Raw genomic sequence first — 13,313 nt, forward strand, 5'->3', positions numbered from 1 at the left:
CGTCGGTGCCTGCCCCGGTCTCCTCGGTTCAGGTACCTCTTCCTTCCACAGTGCCACCAATGGTCATCAAAGTGCCGAAAGCTACTAAGCAGAAGCACTCGACCTCGAAGGAGCGCGATGTCCGTGCAGGAGGACCCCCTTTCGGTGCGGATCCCTCCCTATCGGCTTCGCTGCGGTCCGTGCTGGAAGCTCAATTCGTTGAGCTCATGCAGACCATCGGACCCGGGCTCATCGCTGCCATACAGGGTGACCTCCCGGTACCGATCCAAAGGGGCGGTCCGCCCCCTCCCCCTCCCCCACACCGTTCGACCTCGACAACCGACGAGGACGAACGGGGGAGGGCGGCGATGCCCACGCGGCAAGCCTCGCTTACCGATATGCCGCCATTAGAACCCATTACGCCTCCGCGCCAACATGGGACCAGACCTCCGCTCGATACTCGAAGCCCTGGGCATAGTCAGGAAGAGTTCTTCCGTACTCCTTACCAGACTTGGGTAGCATCGCAAGAACCCGCATCGCAAACCCAGTTGCGATCCACCGCTTCCAGCCCTATCCACTTGGGGGCCTCGGGAAACCATGCGATGCACAGACGATCCCGATCCCCGTCCCGCCACCGAGACGGGCACCGATCGAGACACTCATCCTGGCACTCCTCACGCCATTCGGAGGTGTCACCGCAGAAAAAACTGCAACGTAGGGGATACTCCTCATCAGAGGTGTCCCCTCCGAGGGGCCCGGAGTACGAGGAGACACCGGTACCCGATTCTCCTTGTCACTCCCCGATGTCCACAGACCTGGAGGCCTCATCCTCCTCCAGCCCGTCCCACAGGCCGACGCTGGCGGAACAATTGTAACCCTCCAACGGAGTCGCTTCGGCTCCCCTTGCATAAATTACTGGACCAGACCTTCATGCAGTGCTTCGAAACGCCGTATTCCATACCGGCGATCCCCAGCAAACTCGATGCTCGATACCGCATCGTGCACCATAAAGGGTTCGAGGGCCCCCAACTCTCCCACCAATCCCTACTGGTCGAGTCCTCCCTTAAACGCTCTCATCCCTCCCAGGTCTACGCCTCTGTACCGCCGGGCCGAGAGGGAAGAACGATGGACAAATTTGGTAGAAAATTCTACCAAAACTCCATGATGGCGTCACGGGTGCTAAACTACAACTTCTTTTTCTCTTCCTATCTGGAGTTCTTCTTGCCGGTTCTCCGCAAGTTCACTCCGTTCATAGACAACCAAGCTCGATTCGAGTTCGAGGAAGTGGTAGCCTCCCTCTCCCAATTACGACTCCAGCTGATGCAATCCTCCTTCGATGCATTCGAACTCTCGGCACGCGCCGCCGCAAGCGCGGTAGCTATGCGTCGCCTGGCATGGCTCCGTACTATCGATATGGATCCCAACCTACAGGACAGACTCGCCAACGTACCATGTGCTGGAGCTGACCTGTTCGATGAGTCTATCGAAACTGTTACCAAGAAGCTGTCGGATCATGAAAAATCCTTTCAATCCATCCTACGGCCCAAACCCAAACCTCAACAGTCTCGACCTTCCAGGCCACCCCTGATTTACCAGCGGCGTTACATGCCCAGACAAACGCCCGCTGCGAGGCAGCCTGCGAAGAGACAACCCCCCCAGAAGTCTCAGCAAAAAGTCCAGCCACCCGCTGTACCTAAGGCTCCCCAGCCCTTTTGACGCCCCTCCCGGGAGCATAACCTCGGCCTCTCCCATAGGGGGCCGCCTCCATCTTTTTACCACAGATGGGAGGCCATAACCACGGACCTATGGGTCCTCTCCATCATAAGAGAAGGATACTCTCTTCAATTCCACCGGGTCCCCCCGGACCATCCTCCAAGAGAGTATCCTTCAAGCTCGACGCAGACCGCCCTTCTTCTTCAGGAAGTCCAAAACTTACTTCAGCTTCGGGCTGTCGAGACGGTCCCGTCAGACCAATTGAACCGAGGGTTTTACTCCCGGTACTTCCTCGTCCCGAAGAAAACGGGCGACCTGCGACCCATTTTAGACCTTCGGGCCCTCAACAAGTTCCTGGTCAAAGAGAAGTTTCGCATGTTGACTTTGGCTTCTCTATACCCCCTCCTCGAGCAGAACGACTGGTTATGCTCCCTGGATCTCAAGGAGGCCTACACTCACATCCCCATTCACCCGGCCTCCCGAAAGTTCCTCAGATTTCGGGTGGGAAATCTGCACCTACAGTATCGAGTGCTACCATTCGGCCTATCTTCGTCCCCCAGAGTCTTCACAAAGTGCCTGGTGGTAGTGGCCGCAGCACTCAGGGACAGGGGTCTACAGGTCTTTCCATACCTCGACGACTGGCTCATCAAGGCCCCGTCAGCCCCAGAGGTCACTTCGGCGGCCTTGGCTACAACCTACTTCCTCCAGAATTTGGGCTTCGAGATCAACTTCTCCAAGTCCCATCTACAACCCACCCAGTCCCTCCCCTTCATCGGAGCGGTCCTGGACACCACCCGACTCCGAGCATTCCTGCCCCGGCAACGCATGGAGTCCCTTCTTCATCTCTGCCAGTCGGTGGTCACTCACCAAACCATACCGGCGAGACAACTGATGGTGCTCCTGGGCCATATGGCCTCCACAGTACACGTGACACCCTTTGCCAGACTCCACCTCAGGATCCCCCAGTGGACCCTGGCATCACAGTGGAATCAGACATCCGATCCACTATCCAAACGCATCGTAGTCACACCTGCTCTTCGGCAGTCTCTACTTTGGTGGATGACCTCTTCGAATCTATCCAGAGGTTTGCTGATGCACTCTCCCCCCCATCAGAAAGTTCTCACAACCGATTCGTCGAATTACGCATGGGGGGCCCACCTGGAGGGTCTCCGCACCCAAGGATTCTGGACCAGTGCGGAAAGACTACACCAAATCAATCTACTGGAACTCAGAGCCATCTTCAATGCGCTCCAAGCTTTCCAACATCTACTTCACGACATGGTAATCCTCATTCGCACAGACAATCAGGCTGCCATGTATTACATCAACAAGCAAGGGGGCACGGGCTCGTCCCTCCTTTGCCAGGAAGCTCTACGAGTCTGGGACTGGGCGGTGCGCCACAACGCCCTACTCAGAGCAGTATACATCCAGGGGGAGAACAACGTCCTAGCAGACAAACTAAGCCGTCTGCTACAACCGCACGAATGGACTCTCCATTCCAACCCCCTTCACCAAATCTTCACGCAATGGGGGACGCCTCAGATAGACCTCTTTGCGGCTCCCCACAACGCCAGACTGCCTCAGTTTTGCTCCAGGATCTACACTCCTCATCGCCTCGAGGCAGATGCTTTTCTACTGAACGGGGGGAAACGATTTCTATATGCGTTCCCACCATTCCCGCTGATCCAGAAGACTCTGGTCAAGCTGAAACTCGAACGGGCCACCATGATTCTAATAGCCCCTCGGTGGCCCAGACAACCTTGGTTCTCCCTCCTACTTCAACTCAGCAGCAGGGAACCAGTACCACTTCCAGTGTTTCCTTCACTACTTACTCAACATCAAGGATCACTACTTCATCCCAACCTGCAGTCTCTCCACCTGACAGCTTGGTTCCTCTCAACGTAACCCCTCACCAATTCTCACAAGAAGTGAGGGAAGTCTTGGAAGCTTCCAGGAAGCCCGCCACTCGACAATGCTACTCCCAGAAATGGACCAGATTCTCCTCATGGTGCGTTTCTAAGTCAAAGGAACCTCAGCGAGCTTCCTTATCCTCCGTGCTGGACTATCTCCTGCACCTATCTCAATCTGGGCTCAAGTCCACATCCATACGAGTCCACCTGAGCGCTATTGCGGCGTTCCACCAGCCTCTACAAGGGAAACCCCTCTCGGCCCATCCGGTGGTTGCCAGATTTATGAAAGGACTCTTCCATGTTAACCCTCCTCTCAAACCACCCCCAGTGGTTTGGGACCTCAATGTAGTCCTTTCCCACCTCATGAAGCCCCCGTTTGAACCACTCAACAGGGCCCCTCTGAAGTATCTCACCTGGAAAGTGCTTTTCCTTGTAGCCCTTACGTCCGCTCGCAGAGTCAGCGAACTCCAGGCATTGATGGCGGACCCACCATTCACAGTATTCCACCATGACAAGGTGGTCCTCCGCACTCACCCGAAATTCCTGCCTAAGGTGGTCTCCGAATTTCATCTCAACCAATCCATTGTACTTCCAGTATTCTTCCCGAAGCCTCATTCTCACCACGGAGAATCGGCCCTTCACACTCTAGACTGTAAACGTGCCTTGGCTTTCTACCTGGATCGCACCAAGCCACACAGAACCACTCCTCAACTTTTTGTCTCCTTCGATCCTAACAAGTTGGGAAGACCCGTATCAAAGCGCACCATCTCTAACTGGATGGCGGCTTGTATCTCTTTCTGCTATGCCCAGGCTGGATTATCACTCCCTTGTAAGGTCACAGCCCATAAGGTCAGAGCAATGGCAGCCTCAGTAGCATTCCTCAGATCAACACCAATCGAGGAAATTTGCAAGGCTGCCACCTGGTCCTCGGTTCACACATTCACCTCACATTATTGTCTGGATACCCTCTCCAGACGGGATGGACAGTTTGGCCAAACAGTATTGAAAAATTTATTCTCTTAAGTCGCCAACTCCCCCTCCATCCCACTGAGGTTAGCTTGGAGGTCACCCACTAGTGAGAATACCTGCCTGCTTGTCCTGGGATAAAGCAATGTTACTTACCGTAACAGTTGTTATCCAGGGACAGCAGGCAGCTATTCTCACGTCCCACCCACCTCCCCTGGGTTGGCTTCTCAGGCTAGCTACCTGAACTGAGGAGACACGCCCGGATCTCCGGGTAGGAAGGCACCAGCGCATGCGCGGTGCGGGCATCTAGAAACTTTAAGTTTCTACAAGCAACACGTGCTTGTGAGACGTCCGTACCGGGGCTCTGTCTGATGACATCACCCACTAGTGAGAATAGCTGCCTGCTGTCCCTGGATAACAACTGTTACGGTAAGTAACATTGCTTTATCTCCTTTTTAAACGTTAGCGCCAGCAGTCTGGTTCCATAGTCCATCCTTTTGGAACAAGGTCCCCCTTTCCCAGAAGGTTGCCCAGTTTCTAACAAATCTAAATCCCTCATCCCTGCACCATCATTTCAACCACGCATTGAGACTTCGGAGCTCTGCCTGCCTCTTGGGTCCTGTGCGTGGAACCAAAAACATTTCTGAAGATGCTACCCTGGAGGAACTAGATTTCATCTTTTCTACCTAAGAGCCTAAATTTGGCTTCAAGAACTTCCCGCCCACATTTTCTTATCTCATTGGTACCTATATGTACCAAGACAGCTGGCTCCTCCCCAGCATGATCTAAAATTCTTTCTAAGTTATGCATGAGGTCTGACTCTTTACACCAGGCATGCAAGTGACCAGGCAATCTTTATGCCCAGCAGCCACCCAGCTATTTACATGCCTAATGATCGAATCGCCAACTACAACAGCTGTCCTCACCCTACCTGCCTGAGCAAAAGCCTCTGGGGACATCCTCGGTGCGAGAAGATATTGCATCCCCTGGTGGGCAGGTACTGGCTAAAGGATTATTTTTTACTTCACCAGGGTGATGCTCTCCTTCTAGGAGACTTTTCTCCTCCAAGGCAGTACAGGGGCTACCAGACTGGAGTTGAGACTTTTCTACAACATCCCTGTAGGTCTCCTCTATGTACTTCTCTGTCTCCCTCAGCTCTTCCAAATCTGCTACTCTAGCCTTAAGGGAGCATACTCATTCTCTGAGAGTTAGGAGCTTTTTGCAGCATGCACACACATAACTTTTTGCCAATCAGAAGAAATTCATACATGTGACACTTGGTGCAAAAGACTGCATAGCACCCCTCCTGATGCTGGACTATTATTACTGTTATTTATTTCTATAGCGCGCTGAAAGGCGTACTCAGCGCTGTACATTTTAACATACAATAGTCCCTGCTCAGGAGAGCTACTGTCTGCATCTTATTATTGAGCTGATTAATTAATTAAACCTTATTAAGCTACTAGGAATATATTGGACTAGTATAGAGATCCTTAGGACTAAATTATGTGATTTATTTAGTGTTTGTGTCATAGATAGTCTTAGGGTTATATTATATGCTTATTTAGTGTTTGATTCTTAGCAGGTAATGAAATATAATAAGAATATATAGTAAACAGTTCTCTTGTCCTAATTAGAATAACTGACAATAAACTAAGACTATAAGTAAATAAATGAGCTAACGGAGGGAGGGAATGGAGACTAAGCCAGACCTTGCTCTGCCTGCCAGAGACCATCTCTAGCAGGAAGTTCAAACTTACAAAACTGTTGAACTATAAAAGGCTATTATTCTAAGTAAAGTTTGCTCTTTTAAGATCTACACTGTCTGTAGAAGAGACAAATTCCTGGAGGAAAAGTCCATAGTCTGTTATTAAGACATGGGGGAAGCCTCTGCTTGCTCTGGATCGGTAGCATTGAATGTTGCTACTTTTTGGGTTTTGGCCAGGTACTAGTGACCTGGATTGGCCACCGTGAGAACAGGCTACTGGGCTTGATGGACCATTGATCTGACCCAGTAAGGCTATTCTTATGTTAGCTTTTCTCCCCAAACCTATCAAAACTCAGAGGAAAATAATGTATACTTACCCAAATATATGTCTTTTCCTCTCAGAAAGAGAATGTCCTCTTCCCTCTTTCTCTCCTCTCAGAAAAAATGCTACTTTGGACTTTTCCTCTCTTTATATAGATATGATTTGTACAGGACTGCTACAAACAGACCCTTTGAAGCTAACACAGTAATCAGATTACTCTGGTGACCTTTACAGCTATTCAGCCTTTCTCACAGAACCTAATTAACATCTAATTCAGGTCAGAAGCACTGCTTTCTGTTCTTTATGGCAAAACAGAAACTGACTAAAATCAGCAATCAGCTTTTATCGACCTGAGTCACAAAACGGCTCACCGTGTGTTTTTCCTCTTGATCACCCATTTTCTGATCCGGCCATGCAAATTAGCTAAAACCCCTTGCAAAGTAGCCAAGTTATTGATGCACTAACATTACTTGGCTATGCAGAAATACAGGGGTTTTAACTATCGGGGGGGGGGGGGGGGGGGGGGGGGGGGGGGGACAACAGGTCTGCCTGTTTGGGTATTTTTTCTTTTTTTTTCAATGCCATAGATATTTTGTATGTGTTAAACACACAAAATATCTGTCTCATTTTTAAAAAAACTGAAAAAAAGTCCCCCACCGCTGATGACAGCCCTCCCCAATGAATGTGGCACAGGGAACACCCCCCCCTCCGAGAGAAAATTGGCAGGAGGGAAGGGCCTAAGGTCTGAATTTTGAGCAAATCAGGACCTTAGGCCCCTCTGCATACATATATAGGATACAGAGGAAGAAGCCTAAGGCCCTGATTAGGGGAGGGACCATAGGCATCTGAGCCAATCGGGGCTTTAGGCTCAACCCTATGCACTGGAGAGGGGAGGACCCATCATTTTCGATGGGCAGGCCTCTGACCTGGAGGGACCATGCTTCTCTCCAGCTCCCAGCGTTTACCAATGGTACAGGTGGGTGGCACATCCGGTGGCAGGAGTGAGTAAGTATCCCTTCTGCCTTCTGGGAGGAAGGTGGGAGAGTAGGGGATGGTTAGGGGGTCATTGGAACGGTGGGTCCAGGACTGGATGGGGGCATGGCATGGTGGTATTTGCCCAAGCAGGAGGGAGTAGGCATCCCTACTACCATTTTTTCTGCCATGGTGGGGAGTCATGGTAACAGTTTGGGGGGGAGGGCCATCAAAGCGGGGGGATTTTTTCTTTTTAATGGGGCAGTTTGCATATTTTATATGATTGTTTTTTGTAAAACCACCTAGTTATAGGCAGTTAAGAAATGTTTTAAATAAATAAATTGCAAGTGTATAACACGCGCACACCATCTGTGCCATTAAAAAGAAAGTCCCTGTCACTGCTGTTAGGGCTCTGCACATGTGTCAAATTGCTCACTGAGCAATTAATCTGTCGGATTTGCATGCAAACTTGGTAGCGCATTGATCGCTCGTCCTCCATCGGCCAGAGAATTGGCCAACAGTGATCCAGTCTGTATTGCTGATTATCTTTAGTGTATCCAGGTCTAAATCTCTTAACTGTTTCAATTTAGGTTCTACCTCTGGTAAAACATTTTCAACTTCAAAATTCAACCCCAGGTTATCACATGGGATGTCTGGGCTCTTATAGCATCCAAAGCGAAACTCCCCACCCTTCTACATCCATTTTTTTTATAAATATCTATGTGACTGGTAGCTGGGTCTCTAACATAGAAAAAGCTGAGTTCTTGGAGAACTGGGAGCAGGGCACTGACTATGAACTTCTTCCACTTGTATTCCCATGTATTTGTACTTATTCTTGCCTGATCAGATTGGAGAGCAAGGAGGGGCTATGTATCCTTACTCTCACAAGGTTTTCATTAAAATTTGGGACTGCAAATTTGAATATCCCAGAGTTCACGATATATTTTTTTCTTTTATGCTCTTTTTCTTTTGTACTCTAGTCTTCATGTGAACCGAGTTGAGCTCTGTTGGGAGATGACCCGGTATATAAATTGAAGACTAGATTAGATATCTTTTGGAGTCAGTGAAAATATACTAACCCAACTGTTTTTTTAAATTTCAGGGTGGTGATTCAATAAAGATAGAAAATGGCCAGAGCACAGCATCTAAGCTGGGGCTTCCACCCCTTACCCCGGAACAACAGGAGGCCCTGCAGAAGGTTAGTGTTCCTGTTCATCCCCTATATCCAGTAAACAAGTTCTAACATCTTACAGGATGTGAGGATTTTTATGTAAAGATTTCCTAATTTGCATCATAGTGCTGGCTATCATGTCAGGAGAAACAAAGCAGGTGCATTCTAGCAGTCTAGACAACCACAGAGACCTAGGAACCTGCTGCTTTTGTGGCGCTAACAGTACATAAGAACCATAAGACTTGCTAGTGTAATGCCATTCAGCTCAGTTATCTTTGGCTTTGCTCTTACCTGTACCTTCTCATCTAATTTTACACTTGAATCATTTCTTTTCAGTTCTTAAGTGGCTTACATTTATTAAAATACAAGTGCCTTATTATTCTGTTAGTCTAGTCCAGATGAGTGGGTTTTTTCTCTCCAAGAGATAGAGAAACACTGAGTTTTCAATTAAGTCATCACTAGTGTTACAAGGTGGTGCAGCCTTAGAACCTGCCAGTATTTCTCGGCCTCCAGCAGATGGTGTAGCAGGTTTCTTTCACTTTGTAGTTGAGCATCTGACCAGAGGGAGCTCTTAAGCATCAGTCTACAGACCTTGCCTTGATTGAGTGTGAAGGTCTGTTTTCCCTCTTCAGTCCAGATTCTCAACTCCTGGTTCTTAGCTAAGTGCAAGTGGGGAGAAGGAGGGTGTCCATCTTCCCTCCCTTGCTTGCAGTGGTCATTACCTGACTGAGGATGTTAAATTTAGTTTTTTTGAGTACCCCCTCCTTTCACATTGCTTGGGTCTACCACAGATTTGAAGAAAAAAAAAAGAGAGAAACTGTTTTACTTTATTTTGATGGTCAGTGATGTCAGGGAGAGGTCTTATAATGGGAACATTTTGTTCTGGCCTCCTGAAGCAGCTGATTGTGAAGTGCAGTCCATGCTGGAGCCATTAAAAGTGATAAATCTACTGGGAAAAAATCAGTTTTGGATTTTTTTGTGTACAAATATTATTGATTGACAATATTTCACTTCACATATAAAATGGTTTGAAAAATATTTAGGTTTATAAGTGTGCTGTGATTAGAATTTTAAAGCAAGTCCACAAAGTTGTTTGCTTTTGCACTCATGGTCTATGCACGCACTACTGTTTAAACATCAGAACATTATTCATAGGTGATTTCAAACAACTCTTTATTGTGGAAGGGAATGTTGTTTGCCTTGACCTTAGAATGTTTGACAGTCAAGTACCTAGCAATGGGTAGTTAGTGATCTAATGGCACATTGCTGGTCCAGCTTGGTCCTGGAGAAATCTGCAATACTTCCCTGAGTCGAACTCTTGAGGGGAGAGGTTTCTTGACCAGCCTAAGGTTTAGGGTCTTCGTGAGTTCCAGTACCCTTTGATGGCTTAAGCCCTTTAGACTTACATCTTAGACCTTGTAGACTCTGGTGAATATCTTGAGACTTTTGGTTTCAATTAAGCTGGTTCTGTGCTCAGCCTTGGATTTGATCAGTTGTCCAGTAAGGAATTAAAATTTAGCTGAAGATTCTAGACCTTGCCCGATGTTGACCCAGCCAATGAAATTTCAGGCAGCAAGGCCTTGGGGTTATTTTCCTGTATATATCGCAGTTATGTGATTGCAGAATGGTAGTTTCTGGAAAGGGGGGGATTGTGAGCTCCATCCCCTTGAATATTACTTGCCTGCTTAGTAAAACTAGTCTTTTTCATGTTTTCTCATGGTAGATCCATGGCCAGGTATTTGTGGCACTGATAGGATCTCCCCTTGTTAGATGAAATAAGCAACTTAATACCCTTATAATGTGGTAATTTGGGTTCTGGTTGCTTAACCAGTGTTATGTGGTGTTCAGATAACCCCTTTCCAGGACTCTCTACTCAATCTGCACAAGTTTCATTTTTAGAACTCCCAAATCTGGTGCCTCACCTTGTATATTAGGAGTTATAAACTGCCCATCTTGTCACTCCTCTTAGTTATGCTTGCATAAGTTCTGTCTCTTTTTCTCCTTTAGTTGGCAGATGAACCAAGCAGTGGCTTGAACTGTGGATCTAGGGGAGTCATTAGGCTGTTGTTGGTTTTTATTCTTTCAAAGGACTTGGTATTCTAGAACCCCCTCCCCCCAATTGGCGATAGTTTGATCACTGACTGTGACAAGACTATGTGCAGTATGCTTTACTAAGCTTCACTTCTCCTATGTTCAGGTTTCACCATGGGGATGATTGGGGTGAGAGTGGTGATGTCTTGCAAGATGATGTGTATTTTGACCTGGTCTTCCTTTCATCCAGGGTCTTAATAGCTTTGGATGCTCAATTCATCAGGACTGGTCTTGCAAGATGATGTGTATTTTGACCTGGTCTTCCTTTCATCCAGGGTCTTAATAGCTTTGGATGCTCAATTCATCAGGACTGGTCTTGCAAGATGATGTGTATTTTGACCTGGTCTGCCTTTCATCCAGGGTCTTAATAGCTTTGGATGCTCAATTCATCAGGACTGGTCTTGCAAGATGATGTGTATTTTGACCTGGTCTTCCTTTCATCCAGGGTCTTAATAGCTCTGGATGTCCAATTCATCAGGGCTGGTCTTGCAAGATGATGTGTATTTTGACCTGGTCTTCCTTTCATCCAAGGTCTTAATAGCTCTGGATGTCCAATTCATCAGGGCTGGTCTTGCAAGATGATGTGTATTTTGACCTGGTCTTCCTTTCATCCAAGGTTTTAATAGCTCTGGATGTCAAGTTCATCAAGGCTGGTCTAGCAGAATGATTGTGAAATATGTTCTTACCTGATAATTTCCTTTGCTTGAGTTCTGCTAGATCAGTCCGGGCTCTGCCTTGGAAGACTAAGGTTCGCAGAGCATGTCGTATTATCTATGCCAGCTAAGGAGAGTTCGACCCTACCTCTCAGAAACAGACTTCACACAGTTCCTCCACACCTTTGTACTATCCTGTATGGATTATTGCAGCTCTTTATTTAATGGTCTCATAGCACAAAATCTAAATCGCCTGCAGTGGGTAGCAAAATGCAGCAATCCGCCTCCTGAAAAACCTCAACATCTGTGACCCTGTCTCTCCTGCGCTCCACTTCGCTCAGCTCAGCCCACTGGCAGCCCATCAGCAAGCACTGTGTTTTCAAGGGCCTCATACTAGCCTACAAAACCTTCCATCACAGGACACCAGGATACATAGCTGCCAAACTGCAACCTAATGCACCCAACCGTTCCCTTCGCTCAGAAAATGAGAAGTGGCTCAGAATACCATCTGGAAGATCCCTTCTACTGGAAACAGGATGCAAGCATTCTTACACCCACTTCCTCCCCAAACTATGGTACTTGCTGCTCACACAGTTCATGCCTTTGGATAGCCTGATGGACTTTAGAAAAGATGTAAAAACCTTCTTCTTCCAGTGACCCAACCACAGACCTGACAATCCTTTTTTTGAACTAATGTCCAATATAAGATCTAACTTTTTTTTTTTATAAGTTTATTTTTATTGAATTTAACATACTTTACAAGTATAACTACTTGATTTAGAAATACAGAATCATGTTCCAAAAGAAAAACATCATTAAACATTACGATCTTTAAAATAAATATATATGAAACTTAACTCTTCCTTAGACCTCAATTAGAAGGAGGAAAAAAACAACAAAGATATTATAGGGAGTAATATTACAATGATACAACAAAAAAATAAAAGTAAAGACTTAAACGCTAGAACCCAGCATTTCCTTTAAGCTACCTTCCCTCCACTAGATAAACCTTTGAGATCTAAAAAGGAACGTAGATGATCTGGTGTAAAATACACATATTTCAGGCCCTTAAACTTAATGACACATTTGCATGGATAGGCTAGCAAAAAAGTAGCACCTAGCTTCCTTGTCTCTTCTCTCATGCCCAAAAACATTTTCCGTCTTTCCTGGGTTATTCTAGTTACATCATGATATAACCATAAACGTTGACCACAAAAAAGTGATCCAGACTTTTTAAAGAATAGCCTCATAACTGCATTAAGATCTTGTTCAAAGATGAAGTTAACAATTAAAGTTCCTCTTTCTTTAACTTCCATAGATGATTCCTCTAATATTGCCGTAAGATTTTGCAGGTCTTTATCAGTAACCAAATTCTCACCCTTAGGTATATCTAAATTTCTTTTTGAAGTAGGTAAAAAGTATACTTTATTTAAAGGCGGAATCTGATCTTGCGGATAATTCAAACATTCTACCAAAAATTTTTTAAAAATCTCAATGGGTGATATTGCCGAAATCCTTGGGCAATTTAGGATTCTCAAGTTCAATCTTCTGTTAAAGTTCTCAATCATTTCTATTTTACGGGCTGTAGAATTTTGTTCTTTAACAATGGTGGTAATTGAATTTTTCAATGAAGCTGACTCAATTTGTATTTTATCCATGCATTCTTGCTTGACTTTTAACAAACTTTCAGAAAAGTTATCCATTTTCTTAACCATTACCTCAATATCTGAGGCAGTCTTCTCCACCTTCACATCCAGTCTCTTGATAGCCTCCAAAAGTATCTCCAGTGTCGCTGCTGGGGTGCTTGTTGGTGCTCCTTCTCCTTCAG

General features: G+C 46.6%; 1 protein-coding gene across 3 annotated transcripts in view; it reads left to right on the plus strand.

Annotated features, from left to right (window-relative positions):
- Window positions 1–13,313, plus strand: part of PUF60 (poly(U) binding splicing factor 60) — a 257,544-nt gene that overhangs the window by 39,978 nt on the left and 204,253 nt on the right. For all 3 annotated transcript variants that reach the window (XM_033933257.1, XM_033933258.1, XM_033933260.1), the window contains exon 2: window positions 8,673–8,768. In XM_033933257.1, coding sequence (XP_033789148.1) covers window positions 8,673–8,768 — 96 coding nt within the window. The remainder of the gene's footprint in view (window positions 1–8,672; window positions 8,769–13,313) is intronic.

This window comes from Geotrypetes seraphini, chromosome 2 (assembly GCF_902459505.1).
Source record: "Geotrypetes seraphini chromosome 2, aGeoSer1.1, whole genome shotgun sequence".
In the NCBI taxonomy this organism is placed as follows: Eukaryota; Metazoa; Chordata; class Amphibia; order Gymnophiona; family Dermophiidae; genus Geotrypetes; species Geotrypetes seraphini.